General features: G+C 42.5%; 2 protein-coding genes across 6 annotated transcripts; one reads left to right on the top strand and one right to left on the bottom strand.

The window, feature by feature from the left end:
* Window positions 1–3,788: 3,788 nt before the first annotated feature.
* zup1 (zinc finger containing ubiquitin peptidase 1) lies at window positions 3,789–16,694 on the bottom strand. Of its 4 annotated transcripts, none has more exons than XM_045696200.2 (12): window positions 16,594–16,694; window positions 13,833–14,469; window positions 12,040–12,141; window positions 11,810–11,866; window positions 11,447–11,554; window positions 9,556–9,665; window positions 9,160–9,328; window positions 8,681–8,869; window positions 8,292–8,457; window positions 7,385–7,548; window positions 4,150–4,376; window positions 3,789–3,932 (listed from the first exon to the last, which is right to left on the bottom strand). In XM_045696200.2, the coding sequence occupies exons 2-12, from the start codon at window positions 14,437–14,439 to the stop codon at window positions 3,885–3,887; spliced, it is 1,947 nt and encodes a 648-aa protein (XP_045552156.2). In that variant the 5' UTR covers window positions 14,440–14,469; window positions 16,594–16,694; the 3' UTR covers window positions 3,789–3,884.
* Window positions 14,973–24,553, top strand: ima5 (Importin subunit alpha-6). Of its 2 annotated transcripts, XM_014158332.3 has the most exons (14): window positions 14,973–15,102; window positions 16,259–16,386; window positions 16,612–16,713; window positions 17,100–17,199; window positions 17,548–17,642; window positions 18,000–18,131; window positions 18,620–18,708; window positions 18,875–18,974; window positions 19,200–19,363; window positions 19,447–19,525; window positions 19,672–19,797; window positions 20,921–21,048; window positions 21,265–21,443; window positions 22,010–24,553. In XM_014158332.3, exons 1-14 carry the CDS (start codon window positions 15,099–15,101, stop codon window positions 22,195–22,197), a joined length of 1,614 nt encoding a protein of 537 aa, XP_014013807.1. In that variant the 5' UTR covers window positions 14,973–15,098; the 3' UTR covers window positions 22,198–24,553.
* The last annotated feature ends 28 nt before the right edge of the window (window positions 24,554–24,581 follow it).

Here is a 24,581-nt window from a genome sequence, read left to right on the forward strand (position 1 = left end):
TCTTAACTAGTTTGTTTTACTGAGAAAATTAACTGAGAAACATTTTTGTGAGGCCAAATACATTTTTGTTTTGTCAACATGTTGCGCACTCACTCCTGTGCAACAGAGGTAACACCACGTCCTAGAGTGTAGTGGCGAAAAATAATTCTGGGGCTGTAGTCTTTCCTGTTCTGGTAACCTAACCAGGTAAAACTCGGGACTTTATACGGTATGACGTGATTAATCTGTTGTAAAAAGGTTTAATATGGGCTATGATGGGACCAGAGTTTTTATAATCAGGTCACATGGTTTAAAAAGACGAATGTCATTGGGGAAGATGAAAACACTATCAAACTGCAGCAATCTTGTACTTTACATATTAGTTATATTTTAAAGAAGGACTAGGGTTGTTTCCCATACACAGAGAAAGCAACATGATTGTACAAAGCTTTCTGTATGTGGGTTCGTTACATCATGTAGTTCCGCCCTATGCAACTCTAGGTCTAATTAAACATTTACTCAGTCTGTTAGGTTTATCGATTAATTCCAGTTAATCATTCTGGATTGAAAAAGTTTAGGTAGTCTAGTCAGTCCATTTGGAATATAAACCACATTTGATCCAATTCACATTTTCACACAAACAAATTGACTAATAATACACAACGTTGCCGCTTCCTTCAACAAAATAGATTATGCAGCTGCAGCCATTAGTAACCTACAGTTGATCTGACTGAAAAATTATATTGTTTCCATGCAATACAACATGTCATATCGCTAATGTTTAAGTGTATAGGCTGATACATTTATGGAAGAGTTTTTGCTTGTCTGTCTGGTGTGACGTGTTATCAGGCTTGTTAAATAAATACCAGAGGACAGTGGAGACTACCATAACTTTGTGCGTTGTGCCCAGTCCGCGTGACCTGCGATTTCTGTGAAGGTGATTGGTTAAGAGCAAAGAGCCTGTAGCAGCACTCCAGCGTGAAGGATAGAGAACTTGTCGAGTTGACAAATCATGAGGCAAATCAGTCTAAAATACAGCACTTTCCCCCTCTTTTTAACGTTTTGCGTTGATATATTTTATTAAACTAAATCAAAAATGGTGATTGAAAAGTGTTGTGGTAAATGCCATCTCTCCACGTTTTCTGGCGGCCCGGCCATGCATGGACCCTAATACTGCTGATGGATTCATATTTTGTTAAGAGGACAATAAACCATAAAAATAACCTTTCACGAGTTTGTGCAATTTCTCTAATATGACAGTACTATATGTCCAATACATACCTATACAATACATATTTATTCTCAGTAGAACTGATAAGGACATGCATAGTCGCAATCCACACAACTGTCAGTTATCAGTGAGCTGTCACATTGCTGAGAGGGCATGGACAGGAATCAGGACAGAGGCTTGGAGGAAAGAATGTACCAGAGAAGAGTTCCTCCAACCAACCCACAGACTGCGGTCCTACCAGTTCAATAGTAATTAAAACATTCCAGTCGGTGGCCTGGGAATAATATGTATTACAGAATGTCCTTTTCACCCACAACTTTTTTTTTTACCTGTCCTATTCTCACAGTAGTGATCGTGTTGCCAGGTGAGTGAGGGTGTGTGTCATCTGTGTTTGTGAGAGATTATATGTGTGTGTATCTGTTTCACTGAAGCCGCACGTACCCAGAGGGCCCTGGCCCCCAGATACTGTAAGAAGATAAAAGCTACCGGCTGCGGAATGTTCCTCCTCAATTGGAACAGGACCGAAGGTTAAAGTGTGACTCAACACTAAATCATCAGTGGTCTCTATGTCTTCCCATGTAACCTGACTCATGTTTGAGAAAGGGGAGAACTACTTGGTCTTGTTTTCTGATTTGACAATACATGAGGGGCTGGTCTATTCCTACTTCTAGTGAAAGAGTGTGGGGCAAAGATTCACCAGGCGTCTCTCCATGGATGCACTCCGTTTATGATATATATATATATATATATATATATATATATATTACACACACACACACACACACTACCATTCAAAAGTTTGGGGTCACTTAGAAATGTCCTTGTTTTCCATGAAAACATAATGAAATGAGTTGCAAAATGAATAGGAAATATAGTCAAGATGTTGACAAGGTTATAAATAATGATTTTTAATTTAAATAATAATTGTGTCCTTCAAACTTTGCTTTCGTCAAAGAATCCTCCATTTGCAGCAATTACAGCCTTGCAGACCTTTGGCATTCTAGTTGTCAATTTGTTGAGGTAATCTGAAGAGATTTCAACCCATGCTTCATGAAGCACCTCCCACAAGTTGGATTGGCTTGATGGGCACTTCTTACGTACCATACAGTCAAGCTGCTCCCACAACAGCTCAATAGGGTTGAGATACGGTGACTGTGCTGGCCACTCCATTATAGATAGAATACCAGCTGGCTGCTTCTTCCCTAAATAGTTATTGCATAGTTCGGAGCTGTGCTTTGGGTCATTGTCCTGTTGTAGGAGGAAATTGGCTCCAATTAAGCGCCGTCCACAGGGTATGGCAAGGCGTTGCAAAATGGAGTGATAGCCTTCTTTCTTCAAGATCCCGTTTACCCTGTACAAATCTCCCACTTTACCACCACCAAAGCACCCCCAGACCATCACATTGCCTCCACCATGCTTGACAGACAGCGTCAAGCCCTCCTCCAGTATCTTTTCATTTTTTCTGCGTCTCACGAATGTTCATCCTTGTGATCTGAACACCTCAATCTTAGATTTGTCTGTCCATAATGCTTTTTTCCTCTGTCCAGTGTCTGTGTTCTTTTTCCCATCTTAATATTTTATTTTTATTGGCCAGTCTGAGATATGGCTTTTTCTTTGCAACTCTGCCTAGAAGGCCAGCATCCCGGAGTCACATTTTCACTGTTGACGTTGAGACTGGTGTTATGCGGGTACTATTTAATGAAGCTGCCAGTTGAGGACTTGTGAGGCATAATGTTTCTCAAACTAGAAACTACTTGTCCTCTTGCTCAGTTGTGCACTGGGGCCTCCCACTCTTTCTATTCTGGTTAGAGACAGTTTGCGCTGTTCTGTGAAGGGAGTAGTACACAGCGTTGTACGAGCTTGGCAATTTCTCGCATGGAATTGCCTTCATTTCTCAGAACATGAATAGACTGACGAGTTTCAGAAGAAAGCTCTTTGTTTCTGGCCATTTTGAGCTTGCAATCGAACCCACAAATGCTGATGCTCCAGATACTCAACTAGTCTAAAGGCCAGTTCTATTGCTTCTTTAAATCAGCACAACAGTTTTCAGCTGTGCTAACAGAATGGCAAAAGGGTTTTCTAATGATAAATTAGCCTTTTAAAATGATAAACTTGGATTAGCTAAGACAATGTGCCAGTGGAACACAGGAGTGATGGTTGCTGATAATGGGCCTCTGTACGCCTATGTAGATATTCCATAAAAAAAATCAGCCAACTCCAGCTACAATAGTAATTTACAACATTAAATGTTTACACTGTATTTCTGATCAATTTGATGTTAATTTAATGAACAAAACATTTGCTTTTCTTTCAAAAACAAGGACATTTCTAAGTGACCCCAAATGTTTGAATGGTAATGTGTATATATATATATATATATATATATATATATATTACAGTTAATCCTTGTCATTTACCAGTAATCTATAATGTTTGGTTACAGTCATTTCTGGTAGTTCAATAAATATATGAATACATGTTCCATTCTCAGAGTGTGTCCTTACGCCTTCTACAAGGTCCCAATTCTACACACAGGAATATGTTGAGGATTTCAACAGAACAGTGAAAAAGGCAAATGTTAAAATACATCATTTATTACCTTAATAAAATGTCAAAGAAAATTCAACATGAAATGTTTTTGGCAGTTATACATTTACAAAACTGTATTCCAGCATCAAGGGATCCTCTCGGCTCGCAGTGTTCTTGAGTTGAGAATGCGGGTCTGACAAACAAAAAAACAAATCAATATCGAATAGTTGATTCCCAGTTCAGGGCACATCGTAGCAAAACACTTTAATGTCAAAACCTGTGTTCTTACTGGAGAATTTCAGGTACAACCTCCCTGTTTCACTTTGTTACAAATGTTTTTATCCCTACGGAACACCATCCAGACGACCAAATACTGTACATGTATGCAGTTAAGAGCCACTCAGACTCACCTGTTTCTCCACGGGGGAGAGCACGCCCTCTACAGCCACCACCTGGTACTGCCTATGTTTCAGGTTGCCAGGGAACTTCCTCATGCGGTAGACAGCTTTGCTAACAGTGGAGCCATCTTGGCTCAGCAGTTTCCTCACATCTCCTGGTGTACAGCCAGGGTCCAGGAGCAACAGGCACAGGCTGCCATTCTTCTTCTGTTCCACTCCTACTATAGAGCGGCTATGGCCTGAGGATGTCGATAGAAGACATGGAGGAAACACACAAAGCCTTGTTCACACTGCAGGTCTTAATGCCCAAATCAGTTATGTTTTTCAAATCCATTTTGGACTACTGACTTTCAAAACAGCATGTTACAAGTGACCAAATCAGATGTGTGTGTTCAGACAGCATTCATTTGCTGACATGGCTACGCTAGTTATCATAGTAACTATGGGTGTATGCACAGTGGTGTAGGCTGATTGGTGGTAGTGCTCATGCTTCCTATCACTCAGAAGTTATGTAGCAAGCTAAGGTGATAACAATCCCTGCCATGGATGTTTCCCCAGTTGCTTGGCATGTTCAAAATCATAATGTAAGAACACTAAAAGCCTCAAAAGGATAAGATGATCCAACTTTCAAATGGAATCTTTTGGCTAGCCACAGCAGTCAACTAGCTAGCTAGGTAGCAGTTTAGCTTTCTAGAACATTCACTCATTTGTTTGTAAACAATTAACAAGCAAGTTACTACCAGATGTTCTTGTCAAACTGTCAACGGAGTAGCTAGCAAGCAACAAGATATGCCAAATAAGTCTAAAAACCACTTGAGGACAAATAAATCTGATTTGACCGTTCACACAAATCAGATTTGTATCTGACTTTAAAAACACATACGAAGGTGGTTTGAAATATCAGACTCCATATGCTTTTTGGCAGTTCCGACTGCAAGAAACAGAACAGATTTGAATCGGATATGCAAATAAATAGGATTTGAGTCACTTCAAACTGCCAATGTGAACACGGCTTTAGAGATAACGTAGACGTCAGATGTACACACAGATGAAACAAACAAATCTCCCTCAAACACACTAGTACTGAGCGATTAACCTCTTGGGGCTATGTGGGACGCTAGCGTGCCACCCGTGGTGCACCCTATCAACAGCAGGTGCATTTCAAGAGCGGCAAATTTGAAACCAAATAAATGTCAAAATTCACATTTTTCAAACATACAACTATCTTACACCGTTTGAAAGATAAACATCTCCTTAATCTAACCACGTTGTCCGATTTCAAAAAGGTTTTACGGTGAAAGCATAAAGTTAGATTATGTTAGGAGAGTACATTGACAATAGCTGTGTGTAATGTTTTGTCAATTCAAAGACAGGCGTCACCAAAACCATAAAATCAGCTAAAGTTATGCACTAACCTTTGACAATCTCCATCAGATGACACTCCTAGGACATTATGTTAGACAATACATGCATTTTTAGTTCTATCAAGTTCATATTTATATTAAAGAATTATAGATTTACATCTCTTGAACGCAATCGACTTGCCAGATTTAAAAATAACCTTACTGGGAAATCACACTTTGCAATAATCTGAGCACTGCGCCCAGAAAAATACGCTTTGCGATACAGACTAACCGCCATGTTGGAGAGATCTAAAATCGAAAATACTATGTAAATAATCCATTACCTTTGATTCTCTTCATCAGATGTCACTTCCAGGAATCCCAGGTCCATAACGAATGTAGTTTTGTTAAAAAAATCGCATCATTTATGTCCAAAAAGCTCCATGTTGTTAGCACATGATCTAAGCCCGCCGGACTTCACTTCATGAACGAGGGGAAAAAATATATTTACGTTCGTTCAAACATGTCAAACGTTGTATAGCATAAATCATTAGTGCCTTTTTTAACCAGAACATGAATAATATTCAAGGTGGACGAATGCATTCTCTTTTAAAACGTATTGGAATGAGGGTACCCAACATGACCTCGCGCGCCAGAGTCTAATCGGCCATCACCGTTCCAAGGCTCTTGTTCGGTCAGATCTCACAGTAGAAGACTCAAAACACTTTGTAAAGGCTGGTGACATCTAGTGGAAGCAATAGGAAGTGCCAAAACATTAATAAGCCCCTGTGTGTTTCAATGGCATAGGCTTAAAGGTAATTCAACACATCAGGTATCCACTTCCTGTCAGAATCTGTCTCAGGGTTTTGCCTGCCAAATGAGTTCTGTTATACTCACAGACACCATTCAAACAGTTTTAGAAACTTTAGGGTGTTTTCTATCCATATATAATAAGTATATGCATATTCTAGTTACTGGGTAGGATTAGTAACCAGATTAAATCGGGTACGTTTTTTTATCCAGCCGTGAAAATACTGCCCCCTAGCCCCAACAGGTTAACCAACATTTAAGTTATTTTTCAGTTTTTAATCAACTAAATGACCGACAGATTCAATTATTTTAATTCCATTTCATTCGTTTTTGTTCTGTGAGCTCGATGTGCAGTTTCTCTGGAGATAAATCAGATCAAGCCCAAACTGTGTGATGTAGTAGTGAGTTGAAGCTTCCAACAGGCCATTTTTCAACATATTTTAGTGCAGAAAATGTGTTAATTAACTACAATGACTATAATCCATTGCGCACCCGCCTACTTGTCCGGTCTGTGTGGAGCACGCGTGATCGAGCGAGATAGAAAGCAGTTGCTTTGAGAGGTATCTCTACCTGAAAATACATGATCTAAGTGTTGGATAGTTGGTATTCAGCAGTCATAAAAGTATGCTTTATTTACTTTGAACTACTAAAATAGTGATTTTGGCAGACAGCATAGGCAGCAGCTCTATAGAGATGAGATGATGACTTGGAATGAAATAATAAAGTCATTGTATAAAACAAATGTAATATACACAACAACTGAAATATTCTATTAAAGTAAATGTGAATAAGTGATAAGCAGTAATGGGCAGTCACTAAAATCATGGGACTTTTGTTTTATTATGTGTTGTTACAGTATTCAACCCACAAAATGTATAGTGCATTTAATGTAAAAAATATCCAAACCGAAAACCGTTATTATTTTTGAATGATCGAACCAAAACACAACCGACCTCAAAAAACACTAATCGCTCAGTACTAAACGACACACAAGAAAACATAAAATAGACACGCCATAAACAAGTTTTACATTGGATATCAGTAAACCATCATCAGCTAATCCATCCAATCCACTAAACCCATGTTAAGATTACCTTGGTGCTGGAGGTAGAGGGGCGGCTGTGTGGTCTGCACCACCCGGGGCAGTAGTCTGGCGCCTCTGGTGGCAGTCTGAGAGAAGTACTGCTTCACCCAGTCAAAGAGGCGGGGGTGGGTGTCCCCTGGGCCCGTGGGCTGGTGGAAGTCTAAAACACGGGCACTGTGGGGACACAGGATAGAGGTAACTGACTGAGAACAGACTCCATTTTCAACCATGTACATTCTAGTGACTCTGTGTGTGTACACTGAGTATACCAAGCCCATAAGGAACACCTAATATTGAGCCCCCCCCTCTCCCCCCCTCATTTTTGCCCTCAGAACAGCTTCAATCTGTCAGGGCATGGACTCTACAAGGTTTCAAAAGCACCCCACAGGGATGTTGGTCCATGTTAACTCCAACGCTTCCCATAGTTGTGTCAAGTCGGCTGAATGTCTGGGTAGTGGACCATTCTTGATACACACAGGAAACTGTTGAGCAAGAAAAACCCAGCAGCGTTGCAGTTCTTGACACACACCGGTGCGCCTGGCACCTACTACCATACCCCGTTCAAAGTCACTTAAATCTTCTGTCTTGCAGATTCATCCTCTGAATGGCACGCATACACAATCCATGTCTCACTTGTCTCAAGGCTTGAAAATCCTTCTTTAAGCTGTCTCCTCCCCTTCATATACACTGATTAAAGTGAATTTAACAAGTGACATCAATAAGGGATCATAGTTTTCACCTGGATTCACCTGGTCAGTCCATGTCAAGGAAAGAGTAGGTGTTCTTTTTATTTTGTATACTTAGTGTGAGAGTCCATTCAGACGCATCTAATTCAAATATAGCTGGCTACACAAATGTGTTATGCTCTAATGCGTGTTGTATGTTATCATTCTGTGTGTGACTCTCTGGGCTCTAACCTGACTCTGAGGGAGGTGCAGAGAGCGTAGATCTCCGTAGCTCCTATCCAGGCCCGTGTGCCCTGTAGTCGCTGGTTAAAGTGGGTGGCGCCCTGTGGGTCTAACCCCTCCCGCCACGCCCCCTCTATCAACACCTGCACCCGGGGGATGCTGGGTACTGACCCCTCTGGGAAAGGAGAGAGAGAGAGGGGAGGGGGGCAAGGAAAAGATTCCATGATAGAAGATTTAAGAGAGAAAGTTAGTTTAGGAGATTACATGGTGAAACGGCTTTTTGAGAGGGCTGCATTCAACAGTTTCATTAAGCAATCCAGACAGCTACTGGATTTGAAAGAATGGTAAACAATTGTAGAATGTGATGTTTTGATATATGTGTTTCTGTCTGTGTGTACCTGAGAGACAGGTAGTATAGGGCGCCATTCTTTGCAGAGAAGACAGGAGCATCTGGAAGTTTCTGTAGCCACATCCCCAGCCCTTATCCCCCTCTGATGAGCAGTAGTGGTCTGTGTCAGCACTCAGCCACACATGGACACAGTCTCTGGCCTCCCTCTGGTAGTAAGCATCCAGAGCACCCAGCACACCTGACAGAATGAGAGGAATACAATAAACAAAGAGAATGACAAAGACGGAGAGAAAGAGAGGGCTAAGGTGGAGCTGGCATTTAGTTTTTATCAATTGAAGGAAGACAGTTATTAATCACATACATACCTTGTAGGCTAAATAAAACGTAGGCAAAACATTGATGTAGGTGGTAGATAGACAGCTGTATAAACATAACGTGATCTAAACAACTCAGTTTGAAAACATAGTAAATAATGAGGGAGCTATGTTAGTCAAGATCCGGAGAAGAAATTGAATCTCACACACACACCCTGCGTTCTGGTCCTGCCATCGTCGACCCCTGAGGCCAGAGCCTCCATCATCTCAGCTCTCTTGTTGTGGAAGTCAGCAGGCACCATGACACCTCGAGACACGGCTTTCTCCATGGTCCTCTCCATCTGTTTGCGGTAGCCCCCCCTCCCATCCACACCAAACTGCCTCTAAACACACACACACAGAGCAAGGGTTCAGGTGAGGTCACCACCACACTCAGCATACATAAGCAGACACACGTATACTGTAAATCTTGTTGACGTGCAGAAACACAAATAAACCACACACTTCCTACATAAGCCATGTGACAAAGTACAGACGCGTCATATTGTGCATCATGCAGCAAGGTCAAATCCACTACTCCAGGCTTATTATGGTTGTGCTTTATAAGAACCTGCAGCTTCTTGAACTCCTCTGCCTCCTGCTTGGCCTCCTGCTCCTTCCTCCTCTGCTTCTCCTCCTCCTGCAGCCGTCTGGCCAGCCTCAGGTCTGAGCCAGGGCTCACTGCAACCCACACAGCAACACAGCGTCAGTCACAATTCCCTCTCTCGAATACACCATGGGAATCAACCCTGTACACACAAAACTGATGTGAGGACAGCTGCATGTGTGAGCTCAGCGGGATGAGCTAGCAGGTAGTAGAAGTTCCGTTCGGTTCAAACTTTATAGTCCTCAGAGGGAAATTCATAGTTCAAAACCGATCACAAAGGACAAATGACACATTATATTGCAACTTCAGGAGTTGGCTGGCAATAAAGTGCATGTGCAAATCAAATATGGGGTACTACACCATTCTCTCTCTCTACCGAGACCCTGTTTATGGTATAATAACAGTCATAATGTTGTTATAACATGGCTACATCCAAGCAGGAAATAAAACGTGCTGTAAGCATAAGTGGGAACTAAATAGATTTCTCATTAACCCTTTACACTCGTACCCATATTCCGGTAGAAAATAGCAGAGTTGGGCACTAATAAATGCGTAAATTGGAACGCACTGGCTGTACAGTACATGCTATACGTGACGTCAGAGCTCTGGCCCTGCACTTCACAGCACTGTATGGGTTTTGCCCGACAGCAGTTCTGAACTTGAGCATCTCGCCCTACAAGAAGTTGTGCCCATACCTCCCGCTAATTGGGCAACTTTTGCAAATGCTTTGTTGTCCGAGCGAGGGAAATGCTGTAAATTAAAAGGACTCCATGTATTTTGAAAGATCAGACGTTGAGAACTATAATAAATCTCGCTTTGATGTCATACAAACAAGCCAAACACCTGTGAGTCCAAATGTGCACTTCCATATCACAAAACTTGTGTCATATACAGTGTCACCACTTATGATCACTATGTTTGATGTACAAGATGACTTGGCGTAATGTCCTGTGTTGTTCTGAACAAAATGAGCCCATGTTTGTTAATTGTGAAGAAAATTTGCAAAGGCATACGCACCTGAATGCACTCAGGACTCATTTCTATGCGCACCAAAATTATGATCTGGTTCTCCGAATTGCATTGTGAAAGCCTATCACTGTAACATTGTATTTTATAACTTAGCTAGTCATGTTGGCAATATAACAGGCTTTGAAATGATGCCCATCTGACCCAGACTGCGCTTTATAATGGACAATTTTGGGATTGTGTAAACAACAACAGTAATTGTGTGATGGCGGGGACGCAGGACTGTGTTCCAAACAAAACAACTACAAGTGTGCTTGCTCTAGTTCCTCAACAGCACAGCTAGGAGAGCTAAAAAAAAAAGCACCTTATAGTTTAAGACTTTTCTTTGAGTCAAAAGTTCATTGAAATGACTTAGGAACTGTGCACACTTTGGAGAGGTGTGTGACCGCTAGGAGACACCAGTTAGTCCTCTCACTCAAACTCTCGTATTTATTTTGTCTGATCTTGCATCTATGCCCACATTTTCCAGGAATATTCTTATCATGTTACTGAATGTATCCAGAGTATTTTCAGATTTTGTTATTAACAAATGCAGCAAAAAGTACAGTAAATGTAAAATGCACATACAAACAACAGTGTAATGTTTGGATTCAGTCTTGGGTCAGGTGAACTGTTGTGTCCTCACCTTTGGCAATTATGGGGAAATTAGTAGACCAAACTCTTCCCCTTCAATTGCTACCATGGTTTTTCATCTGCTTTTCATATTTCTTCCTTAAGATACACTTCCAATTTAGCCCTATCCCTATAGGACAATTCCCACAAGTGTAAACACAAAATCCCAATGAAACCTGTGTTCCCATCACATATGATTGTTTAAATCAAGCCATACCTGCACTAGTGGCTGTGCCATAGTCAAGATGCAGCTCCACATGTTCCTGTAGGGAGTAGCAGTCTCCACACACCACAGAACACAGGGGACACTCATAACTCTTCCCACCTGAGGACGAGGTCAGGGACACACTCAGTGGTTAAAAGGGATATCGACAGGGCATTTTTATTTAAATCATTATTCATCCAAGTTATTCTTGTTGAGATAAAACCTCTCTTGCAAGTTCATTTTGCTTTTTGGGGGAATATCGGTTAGACATGGGCAGAGAGAGAGCCTCAACCTCTGTGGATCTGCCATAGGCAGGCTTCTTCCTTTGTTTGGTTGAACTATATTTGTTCCTATGATGAAAGGAATGAGACGAACCTGAGCTGTTGCTGGATGATGCTGCCTCGGTTGATGATGTGGCCCCCAGGACAGCCTCTGAAAAGACAGATACAGATTATGTCGGAGTCAGAGACTTAACACAATGGATTGGGCCTCATGTTCTGTCTGTGCTGAACTGTGTAGACTCAAACTGTCATGAGTTTGTACAATCACAGTGTGTTCTGTGCTGAACTGTGTGGTCTATATGTTCTGAACTGTAGATACTGTACCTTCAGCTGGGCTCTCTTCTAGCAAGTGCAATTCAACATGTTCCTGTAGGATGAAGGCGTCGGTGCAGACCAGAGTACACATAGGACAGGAAAACCGCTTCTCTACGACAACAGACACACAATACATAACAATGAGACACAGGATGATGACAAGACTAATTCAATCCATAGCGAGGAGTTTTACAACCCACTCCACACAGCACTTGAATGCCGCACAGGAGCAGCTTTGGTAGCAGGTTCATCCTGGCCAGAAGCTCCACAGAGCAGTTCAGAAGGCCATTTTAACCCACAGCCATGAGGCTTTTTAACGAGTGTAAATGACTCATTTATGGTGCCTTCTTAATAGGAATGTTGTTATTGCTTGTTTCCCAGCAGTAGGATAGACAACAGTATTTATGTTAAACTTGTCTCCATCTTTTATGGCTATCAACATGCAGGTGCCTTCTTAGGTGTCTTATTATGCATTTTTATCATGTGTTTGTCATTGTCTTTGTAATTTATTAGTGATGCTGAGTGAAAACTATTTCCCAAGTTAGGATCAATAAAGTACTACTCTACTCAAACCAACAGATATCAGTCAGTACAACCAAAGATTATGGATATACTGACAAGATACATGTCTCCCCGCCCTAACGATGGGAGTTGTTGTCCACAAAGCGGCAAGGCAGACTGACTAGCTCCTGCCTATCTTTGCTTTGGATTGGTGGATTATTGTAATCCTTTTTGAATATTCGATGAGGGTTGTGACGTTAACCGCCTGTATTCAATGGAGAGAGATGCTCCTAGCCTCACTCCATGAATATGCATTGCCATCTCCGAGATAGTGTTCTCAAGTGACAATGATGTCATGTGTCCTACTTATATCAGTACACTCATAACTTAAGCATAACGAAACATCTATTATAAATAAACCTCACGTAGCAAATAAGCCATTCATTTTATTGTTGGCTAAATTCAACACTCTCTTGCTTTGTGGGCGAAACAACAGAAAACAACACCTGACGGAGGGAGAGATTTTCTGATGAGTTGGGCCTCTCTCTTCCGCTTCGGTACAACAAACCAACTAGGCCTAATATTAGTCCGTTTTTTTGTACTGACTGATGAGGTTTACAAAATAGTGATGCAATCGACGACTGATTAAAGCGAGGCAGAGCCCGCGAGTGCCAGACAGCATGGACTGTTAATGGGATGCATTGACAATTCATCAATAGACAATCAATCCCACTAATAGTCAGTATGACAAACAAAATCATATCAGTCAAAATACAAAAAAAACAACTAATATCAGACAGTTCGACAAACTAACAAATTAGTTAGTACGACAAACCAACTAATATCAGTCAGTACGACAAAACCAACTAATGTCAGTCAGTACGACAAATATCAGTCCGTACGACAAACCATATCTGTCAGTATAAACAACCAGCTAACAACAGTCCGTACGACAAACCCAGTACGACAAACCAACTAATCAGTCAGTACGACAATATATATCTGTCAGTATAAACAACCAGCTAACGACAAACCCAGTACGACAAAACCAACTAATGTCAGTCAGTACGACAAAACCAACTAATGTCAGTCAGTACGACAAAACCAACTAATGTCAGTCAGTACGACAAAACCAACTAATGTCAGTCAGTACGACAAAACCAACTAATGTCAGTCAGTACGACAAAACCAACTAATATCAGTCAGTACAACAAAACCAACTGTCAGTCAGTACAACAAACCAGTAAAGATGTAACAACATGTTGAATAAACAAACACATTTCAGACACACTAAAATAAACCTTTAAGTGGGGAGGAGAAACGCTTCTGTTTGACTTTGGTGTGCTCTGCGGATCCCACTCCCACAGACTCCTCAGCATTACAGTGTCTGCTACTAGGCCTACTGGAGTCCTGAGCTGATCTCAGAAAGCCTGTAGACACTGAAGAGGGGGGTTCAACAATGGCCACTGCTCGCCCTCCACCGGACTCCCCCCTACTAAAAGCTGGGGTGGTTACAGTAATTTTCTCAGACTCCAGTTGGATGTTGGATGTCCTGGGTGAGACCCCCCCTCCAATGGTGTCAAACCTGTTCCCATTGGCTACTCCTGCTTCAGAACCCTCAGACCTAGACAAACCAATGGTTTGTTTGCAGTGACTGTCCACTATGGTGGTAGTGGGAGTAGGACTTGAGCTGGGCCTGTGACCACCTCTACCCTCTGCTCCTCCTCCATCATGGTCCTGTTTCTCTTTGTGTGTGGTATTGATGTGGAAGCTGAGTTTGTCGTAGGCGACTCCGGACCAGGAACAGAGGGGGCAGCCCATGTCGTTCTCCGGGTGGCTCAGGAGGAGATGGGTCTTCATGTCCTCCTCCAACACCAATTCCTCGCCACAGAACTCACACGTCAGCATGGCCACTTGTTTCTGGTGCTCACCTGGACACTGATATGAAGATAAATTATTTTAGCATTAATTGTCAGTAAATAAATAGGAATTAACAGGAAGGATGTCAATCCAATGTACACCAAATGTACCCAATAACGAAACAACGCAATTCCCACCTTTGTCAGCCAAGACGCAACAACGCAATTCCCATCTTTGTCAGCCAAGATAGCTAGCCAAATTCTAACTCAGCTAGCATAGTTAATTCAGAACTTGTCTAGCCAACATGTCAGGCTATGGGCTAAAACATGACTTCAAAACACGGAGATTGTTAGCTAGCTAACCATCATGTTACTCACCGATTTCAAGAATATGGACGATATGCCGTTCTAATGCTTGACTTACGTGACTACTTTCAAAATAAATGTGTTTCGGTTTCACTTTTCATTCATATGCCAGTTTAGCAATGCTCGCTAACGAACAACTTCACTTTACTGGCCCAGTTGGCTTCTCCTCCTTCAGTCTGAGCTGATGGATTTGACGTCACTGGTTGTTGATCCAAGGAGGGTTACTGGGAAATTTTAAGCGATACAAGACGCCATATTGCTCTCAGCTGGACTCGGGAGTTTGCGTGAAGGAAATAATAATACCTAGCTACACCTAGGCGTTTCTGACATTATTCATTTTAAATGGGTAAGTGCAATACAATCGTCACAACTTTTTTTATTGTCGTTTTCTTTTTTATCACGAATTATCTGATAACTTGGCATGACGATGGTTGCTAAACAAGAGGGGACAGGAGAGATGTGTGAAGGAGCTAGCTAGCTATCTAGCTTGCTAACGCTAGCTGTGTTATTAGCAAGTTCAATCTTAAAAAGCTGTGACTTGGGTCTAATAGCAGTTTTAGCTACCATTGCCTATTATAATTGGTTTTACAGTTGATTTTAAGTATTATTATTATTATTTTGCTAACGATACGAATACGGTAGGTTTTTGAACACAATGTAATTTAATTAACACGAATAATGTATTAGCGAGGTAGCCAGCATGCTACTACTAGTTGCTGTGTGCTAGGCCAGTGGCTCCCAACCTTTTTGGGTTACTGTTCCACCAACTGAATTTTGTTCTGCCTGGAGTACCCCTGAAGTACCCCATCATGTGCATTTTACCAGTAAGCCTAAGGTCTCGTGAGTCTTCTCAAGTACCCCCTGTGGATAGGCCAAGTACCCCTCCCAGGCTAGGCGTCCTACTAGGTAGTACCGCTGGTTTGGAACCACTGTGCTAGGCCGTACTGTACTACTAGCTAGAGAGGAAACCGGTTTCTTGCGATTGGAGATATCCAGCCTGGAAGACCACTGATTTCCCCCAGAAAATACAACAAACAATGTCTATGTGACGCTGTCAGCAAGACCGTGGTTAATGTTAGCTAACATTCATTAGCTAGCTAGCTAGCTGATGCGCTTGTCATCTTTATCTAGCGAGCCAGGAATGGCATTCTTTGACTCACTAGCTAACACAAAGATTACTAACAGCTGATGACAGCGAGCGAGAAACAGTTGGTATTGTTACTTTGATCACCAGTCTTAATCAGCTATCAAACTGTCACCCCAACTGCTGTTTTCGTTTGGAGATGCACATGGCAGGGTTTGTGTTCAAATCCTCTTTTGGCCAACAAATCCAAATTCACATCGAGAGTGATTTAATTTATTTGATTTTCCATTAGCGCCTATGTTAACATCAACATTAGCTAGCTAGTCAGTTAAGTTTGGCTGGTTGTGGCTGCTGTGAATTAAAAAGTTTGTATATTTGATCGTTCAGTATAATGTTATGTTTATCCTTATTTCCCCAGACGAGATGGCAAGCCCAGGGAATGAACGAATGAAGAGTTACAAGAACAAAGCGCTGAACCCACAGGAGATGCGCCGGAGGAGAGAGGAGGAGGGGATCCAACTCCGCAAACAGAAGAGAGAAGAGCAGGTAGGGTGCTTCTAGTTCTTACGCCTGGACCACTGAATCAGCTACTCTCCATTCTGTGGAGACAACCCTAATCTCATCCAATTTGACCATGCAAATGCCTTTTGAATGGTAAATCTTCTCCAGATATGAGTAATTTTTTTATTGACCTGTTATAGTTGTCTTTGGTTTGTTTGTGTTGTAGTGAGTCAGTGTCCTACTAACACTTACCTCTCCCTCTTCCCCCAGCTGTTCAAGAGGAGGAATGTGTGTGTGCCCTCGGGCGACGAGTCCATGTTGGAATGCCCTATCCAGGACCCCGACATCAGCTCCACTGCACCAGTCTCAGGTGTAAGTGACTATTACTCCAATTGTCCCATTGTCTTGCTCTCATGGTCTACACTCTGCACCGTAGGACTAGTTACCTGTTGAAAGACAATGCCATTACTCCATAAAATAAGTGCGAATAATTTTGGGGGAAACAGAAGATTCTGAAACCCATGGTTACTTAAGTCTTTGCTCTCGAGTATCCAAAAAAAGACAAGAGTTTTTAGTTTTCGAATCAATCTGTGATTAAAACTAGATGACGGTCATTAGACCTAAGTGCACTTTATGTGATAAACCGGTCAGGTGTAGCACTACATCGCTTGCTCTGCATAATGTGTGTATAGTGTCAAAGTACATGGTTTTGTAAGTCATTCACGTCTTTATGTATGTTGACTTGTGTGTGTTTGTAGGAAGGTGTCATAACTCCAGACATGATCCAGATGATCTTCTCCGAGGATCCAGACCAGCAGCTGATCGCCACACAGAAATTCAGGAAGTTACTCTCCAAAGGTCTGTGTGAAACATGCAATTCATAACACCCCCAATGCAGGGCTCAAGCCACCTGTATTATCTAGGATGTCTCCATTGGGACCCAATTCCCTATTTAGTGCACTACTTTTGACCAGGACCCACTATATAGGGAATAGGGTTCCGTTTGGGACGGTATGTTTTCTCAACAACAAAGATGGATTTCTCATGCCAAATGTCTGCAATTAATGCCTTTGTTGGACCTGATGCTATTCCTTCAACACCATATTGGAATGATTCAGTATCACATGTTTTCAGCCATGAACCACAATGTTTTTAAGCTAGTAGTAGGATGTCATTGTCATGCTCTCTTTTCTATCTCCTCATCAGAGCCCAACCCTCCCATCGATGAGGTCATTCTCACCCCAGGGGTCGTCAATAAGTTTGTGGAGTTTCTCAAGAGGAGTGAGAACTGCACTCTTCAGGTGGGTCAGGTGGCTGGGTCTCTGTCTGTCCCTTAGTTGGATGTGCTGGGAATTCTTGGTTTGGTCTGTTAGAAATCGTAAAATGTATTCACTACACAAAATGACACTAACAGAAAGCTGTTGGAATATATGAAATGAAGTCAGATTCTGTAATATTATATCACATCCTGTTGGCATTAGTCAGTCTGCATGCCATCTGCATTGTATTGCTCCCTGCCAAAAGACATAGCTAGTGAACTTTCCTCTCCCTCTTTATGACACTCAGTCAATCATAACTCTTCAGCCTGTGTATCTGTCTATGAGGGCTTGTACTATGCTCACCATGTGACCGTGGTGTGAAATGTGTGTGTGACACAGTTTGAGGCAGCCTGGGCCCTGACCAACATTGCCTCTGGGACCTTTCTGCACACCAAGGTGGTTATCGAGACGGGAGCCGTGCCCATCTTCATCGAGCTGCTCAGCTCGGACTACGAGGACGTCCAGGAGCAGGTGATTGAACAGCCTGGGGGGGGGGGGGTCTGAAGCCCTGGGGAGGAGTTGTAGCATGATGGGACACTAACACATGGGTCACAGGGATGTCTAGCAGGAATGGGAATAAGATGTCATGGGATTTGTCCCGTCATGGGATTTGTCCCGCCAAGAAGATCCTATCTGAATAGTAAACCAACTATGTTTGCATTCCGTAAATATAAACGCTGTGGCTGCATTCTGATTCTCTACCCTTCTCTACCCGGGACAAAGCCAAATACTAAGCATTCCCAGCCCGATATGGTCCTAGCTGTGTGGTTATATAGTTGTAGCAGTATATGCTATGGCCCTCCAAGCCCAGCTCTATATGGTGCTGATGTTTGTGTGGAAATATAGCCTAGCTGCAGCACTGTATAATATGGCTCCTAGCTGCATGCAATATAGCTGCAATGGAATGGCAATATGCATGGCTGCTAGTTTAGAGGTGACGAGTGATTGGTGTATTTCAGGCCGTGTGGGCCCTGGGGAACATCGCCGGGGACAACGCAGAGTGCAGAGACTACGTTCTCAACTGTGGCATTCTGCCCTCCCTACAACAGTACGTGTGTGTGCGAGCTTGGTTTTATCAGTCTGTAGGCCCATGTCGTTTTAACAAGGAGAAGTAGAGTTACCTAATACATTGTATAATCAGATTAGTCAGGTTTAACAGTTTAATTGCGGTCAGAGAAACAAGGTGTACTGAAAACTGTTCTCTACCCCCGCAGGCTGCTGGCTAAATCCAACCGTCTTACCACAACTAGGAATGCTGTATGGGCTCTGTCTAACCTGTGTAGAGGGAAGAACCCCCCTCCTGACTTCACCAAGGTAATATGGTCCATTCCCACATTGCCCAATCAGAGGACAGTTCTAACATTCCAACAGATCTCTCCTGTCAAATGCACAAACCGCTCTGGGATTTTGACTAATTTCTCTCAAAGCCATTCTCTTAGCAAAACTTAATGTTCTCCTTTCACCATTATCCCTCTTTCTGTCTTTCTTCCTCCCCCTCGCTATTTTCTTCTTTGCTCTCTCTCTCTCCCCCTCCCCCAGGTGTCTCCCTGTCTGAGTGTGCTGTCCAGGCTGCTGTTCAGTAGTGACCCAGATGTGTTGGCTGATGCCTGCTGGGCCCTCTCCTACCTGTCTGACGGACCCAATGACAAGATACAGACCGTCATCGACTCTGGGGTCTGCCGCAGACTGGTGGAGCTACTCATGTAAGTACTACTAGACACACACACACACACACAAGAAATTGAGATGTTGGTGCACACTGACTGGTGTTTTTGGTCTTCCCCAGGCACAGTGACTATAAGGTGGTCTCTCCTGCGCTGCGTGCTGTGGGAAACATAGTGACAGGAGATGACATTCAGACTCAGGTAGAACTAGTTTTTATTTTCTTGCTACCTCCCAATGGCTTTGTCTCTCTTCACCCTGATGTGTGTGGAGTTTTGATCCTTCACATGGTCCTAGCTGTGTGTGTGAACTGGTGTGTAATCTTCACTCTGTGTGTGGATTGTTCCAGGTGATTCTGAACTGCTCGGCGTTGCCATGCCTATTACACCTGCTCAGCAGTCCCAAGGAGTCCATCAAGAAGGAGGCCTGCTGGACTGTGTCTAACATTACAGCTGGGAACAGAGCACAGATCCAGGTGTGTGTGTGTGTGTGTGTGTGTGTGTGTGTGTGTGTGTACCCGTGCTTGATGGTAGCACGGTGTTTTAAGTAGTTGTCTGAAGGCTTTTTATCACTGAGTGTACAAAATATTAAACACCTTCCTAATTTTGAGTTGCACCCCCTTTTGCCCTCAGAACAGCTGTAATTCATCAGGGCATGCACGCTACACGGTGTCGAAAGCGTTCCACAGGGATGTTGGCCCATGTTGACTCCATTGCTTCACACGGTTGTGTCAAGTTGGCTGGATGTCCTTTGGGTGTTGGACCATTCTTGATACACACGGGAAACTGTTCAGCGTGAAAAACCCAGCAGTGTTGCAGTTGTTGACACAAACCGGTGCGCCTGGCACCTACTACCATACCCTGTTCAATGGAACTTCAATCTTTTGTCTTGCCCATTCACCCTCTGAATGGCACGTATGCTCAATCCAGGGCTCAAGGCTTAAAAATCCTTCTTTAACTTGTCTCCTCCCTTTCATCTACACTGATTGAAGTGGATTTAACTAGTAACATCAATAAGGGATCATAGCTTTCACCTGGTCAGTCTGTCATGGAAAGAGCAGGTGTTCATAATGTTTTGTACACTCTGTATTTCATTATCGCTAAAATGTCACAACAAGGTGCATAGCGTTCAATTTTCCTGCTGGGGGGCAAGGAGACCGCGAGCTCTGCTAGAATCATTGACAACTACATGCTGTTTTCAAGGGGTTGTTAAATAAATGTTCACTATTTGGTTGTAATATCATCCTCTTCATGGTGGCCAGTCTTGAGAGATATCGGGAGGTTACCCTCAAGTATCTGAAATTACATGACCAATTGATGTTTACTGATCATGACAAGCATGGTTACTTGCTGTTTAACTCTGAGAGCTAAATGTGGAATAATCTGAACTGTGTAGTTCTAACTATGCTCTTCAAGAGGTTAAGATATTACAAACGGCATGTAGTTGTCAATGGTTTTAGAGGAGCTGGGGGTCTCTTTTACCCCCAGCAGGCAAATCGAACACTCTGCACCTTATTGTGATGTTTTATTGACAACAACCTATTGGTGTGTGTGTGTGTATAATGTCATCTCACTGTTCTATCTCTCTGTCATGGTCAGACGGTGATAGATGCCAACATCTTTCCAGTGCTGATAGAGATTCTTCAGAAGGCAGAGTTCCGCACCAGAAAGGAAGCAGCGTGGGCTATAACCAACGCTACCTCTGGGGGCACTCCTGAGCAGATCAGGTAATAACGCGCGTCAAGTTCTTAAATAGAACCGGAGCATCATTTTGGAGACTCGCTGCTTACACCAAGAATTCCTGAAGTGAATGGGAGTAGTCTCATGCTCGGCAAAAGTTTTGTCCCAGTGTAGCAGGCCTGTATAACCGTGTCTCTGCTAAACTAAATTAACAAATGTGAATAAGTGTCAATCTAACACTGTCTATCTTGCTGTCCCTGTAGGTACCTGGTTAGTCTGAACACCATCAAGCCCATGTGTGACCTGCTGACAGTGATGGACAGTAAGATAGTGCAGGTGTCTCTGAATGGCTTGGAGAACATCCTGAGACTGGGAGAGCAGGAGGCCAAGCAGAATGGCACCGGCATCAATCCTTACTGTGCCCTCATAGAGGAAGCCTATGGTATGTTTTACACACACACACACACAACATATGAGAATGGGACAGGAATCAATCCTTAGATGTACGCTCAAATCTGTTTCTCCACCTTCTCACTGAAATAGCAAATGTCGCGTGGATTTATAAGGAATGCACTGACGTAAGGAGGGAGAGGGAACGATTGCACTCTTCATGGAGGAGAAATGTCATTAGGCTATGGATAGTCACTTAGCCTGTGGAATGCACACACTGTTCCACTAGATGGCAGTAGAGATGTTGCTGTGAAGTGAATACTGTGCTCTGTAGTTCTTATCTAATGAGATGCAAGGACACGTGCTGCCAAATGTAAACAGCCATTAGTTAGTGATTATGACTCAGTATTGGCATCTGAGTCACCAAGGCCTGATATTAATTTGTGTGCGAGTTTTTCCACTGGCTTTTCTTACTAGCACTGATTTAGCTGATGGCTGCTTTATTGAGGAAAGTTGTATTTGCGATGACTGTGTGGATGTCGTACCTACCTTCATTGAATGCACTGACTGTAAGTCGCTCTGGATAATATCTGCTAAATGTAAAAATGTCCACGGCAGGTCTGGACAAGATAGAGTTCCTGCAGAGCCATGAGAATCAGGAGATCTACCAGAAGGCTTTTGACCTGATCGAGCACTACTTTGGTGTGGAGGAGGAGGACGCTAGCATCGCCCCACAGGTGGACCAGAACCAAGGCCAGTTCATCTTCCAGCAGCAGGATGGGCCCATGGAGGGCTTCCAGCTCTAACCACTCCCTGACCTTTGACCTTCACCCCTCTGAGTATCTACTACTACCCCCCCATCACCCCAGAGAGTCCAGTCTCCATAGGGCTGTTTTAGACCTGAACTGATGACACTACCCCATCTCTCCTCTCTCACTGGACCCACCTGCTCCACCTCTCTCTCCAAATCTTCCTCTCCTGCAAGGCTAGCCTTGCCCTGCCACACCACCCTATCTGGAAAGAGCGAGCACGAGAGAGCCTGACTGAAAGACTGACTGACTGAGGACAGCTCATTCTTAGTGTTTGAGACTTCCTGGAGCTGTATGGATATGAAAGAAAGAGTTGGCTGATATTTTGTCTTACTCCCTAAAATGTATTTTTTTTTTAATCATTATTTCCTGTGATATTATTATAATACATTATTATTATTATTATGACACTGGTGTCTCAATCGTCCTCCGTATCTCCTTTTTAAATGTGAAATTACCTCTTCAGTCTTCAAAAATAAAACAAAAGATATGAACACATGAAGCATTTCACTGAGGATTCTCTGGATTTCACCAGATAGTCCAAGTAAAACTATCCCAACTAGTGTCCTGAAGAGGTTTAGTGACTGTATCAGCTCATTTCCTCACTTGTACCCTTTGACCAGAGCTGAGAGAACGGTAAGCTACAGACAGCCTACTGTTTTTGTTGGAGGATGTACATTGTGTCAAGATGATAATGATGTGTGTATTCCAGTGACATATTATTTAAGTTGGAAAGCAGCTGCAGATCTTTCTCTGGGGTCTCTCTTCAATGTTGAAATGGACTATGGTTGACCTGGAGATGCCTAATCTTATTTATTCCGTTGAAATGTCTTTCTGCTCATTTGAGAGAAAGATGGTCAAAAACTGTCATTATCATCTTCTCTCCACTCCTTGGCCCTGGCTGCAATATTAACGTTAGAATAACATCAGGTCACCAGTTGCATCGAACTGACCGCAGTAATGTAGATGCATTGTGTAGGGCAGCACTGCATGTAACTTGCTGCATTAGTCAGCATAGTGTTTAGCCAGGCTTATGCTTATCTGTAACAATGTTACGGTAGGATTGACACAACGTTAGGGTAACGTTGAGTGTTCTGCTTGTGCGAGTGCTCCTTATTGAAGCGCCGCCAGCAGGCCACAGTACAGGACCAGACGGGTTAGGTTCAGTGACTAGCGTCTGTCGTGTGATGCAGTGTCTAACAATCTCCAGGTGAATAAAAACACAGGCTCTCAGAGTTCTTTTGTAGTTGTTTTTTCCTTCATCTCACCATGAGTTATTATGTTGTGACTTATTTGTTTTACTGCAGTCTTTTCCTTTAATTGACGGTGGTTAACCTTACATTGGACTTAACGCTATTGGACGTTGATAGAAAATGCTCAGTTGAACTCGAGTGCTTTGTATATTATATATACATGTAAGAAATGTGTATATAGGGGAAAGAAATACCTACTTATTGGAAGGGGTGATTTATTAATTGCAGTATGTGTTTTCTGACTGAGATGCAGTAGTGTTGTACTTATGGTTGAGTCTTTGCACACTTACCTGTTGCTGCTTTATTCTGATCTTCTGTTGGTCATGTGTTTGTCTCCTCTGGTTCCCCTCACCTTTAGAACGGCATCCAGAACATGTTTTGTTTAGAACTCCTTACATTTAAACTTTTTTTTATTTTTTATATGAACTCTTGATTGGTGGAGGAAACCCAACCTGGCTATACTGAACTGCTGAGCCTTTATTAGTGTTTGTGTGTGACTACAAGCACAGTATTCCAGCATTCTACTTTTCTTTTAGTTTAAAACTCATCACTCCTGAAACCTGGCTCCTTACTTTTGGCATGTTACGTTTTTGAAAATTGTAGATGCTGTATACATTTTGAGTACCATATTAATTGATCCTAGGACTTGGAAATTATATATATATATATTTACGTGAGATGGAAACAGTTTGTAGTGCTACATTTTGTCATGCACATTAAAAATTGTATAGTTTTCTAATATTTCTCATGTTTGTACGATTGGATGATATTATTTTTATGTTTTAGGTTGATTTATTTCTCCCCCATTTGGGAATTGTTTTGTTTTGGCTTTGAAACAGAGGCTATAGGGACTGCTGTGGTATTCTGTCCAGAATTCTCTAGTTTAGGTGGTTACCGTATCATGCCGCCGTTGTGGTTCTGTTTACTTTAACCCAATGGACCACAGAGGGCTGTGTGTGAAGCTGGACTCAACAGCTCCTCTCTGTGTTACTCATGGAGCTGTTGTCTGGCTCTCTTTTGATGGGTTAATGTGGACTGTAAAATAATGAAGAATAAAGAAATAAAATGATCTGTTACACAAGGCCTCTTGTCAGCTGGAATATTGGGGATTTTGTCTTCAATTATTAC

Source organism: Salmo salar, chromosome 02, assembly GCF_965601325.2.
Source record: "Salmo salar chromosome 02, fSalSal1, whole genome shotgun sequence".
Classification (NCBI taxonomy): Eukaryota; Metazoa; Chordata; class Actinopteri; order Salmoniformes; family Salmonidae; genus Salmo; species Salmo salar.

What these genes read in the sequence shown, in the direction of transcription:
- zup1 (XM_045696200.2), bottom strand. Translation starts at nt 14,439, where the DNA reads ATGCTGACGTGTGAGTTCTGTGGCGAGGAATTGGTGTTGGAGGAGGAC. An exon ending in AGAAGAGAGCCCAGCTGAAG is followed by an intron (nt 11,867 to 12,039) that starts GTACAGTATCTA and finishes CTGTCTTTTCAG; the next exon opens with AGGCTGTCCTGGGGGCCACA. An exon ending in AGGAGTTCAAGAAGCTGCAG is followed by an intron (nt 9,329 to 9,555) that starts GTTCTTATAAAG and finishes GTGTGTGTTTAG; the next exon opens with AGGCAGTTTGGTGTGGATGG.
- ima5 (XM_014158332.3), top strand. An exon ending in AACAGAAGAGAGAAGAGCAG is followed by an intron (nt 16,387 to 16,611) that starts GTAGGGTGCTTC and finishes CTCTTCCCCCAG; the next exon opens with CTGTTCAAGAGGAGGAATGT. An exon ending in CAGGAAGTTACTCTCCAAAG is followed by an intron (nt 17,200 to 17,547) that starts GTCTGTGTGAAA and finishes TCTCCTCATCAG; the next exon opens with AGCCCAACCCTCCCATCGAT.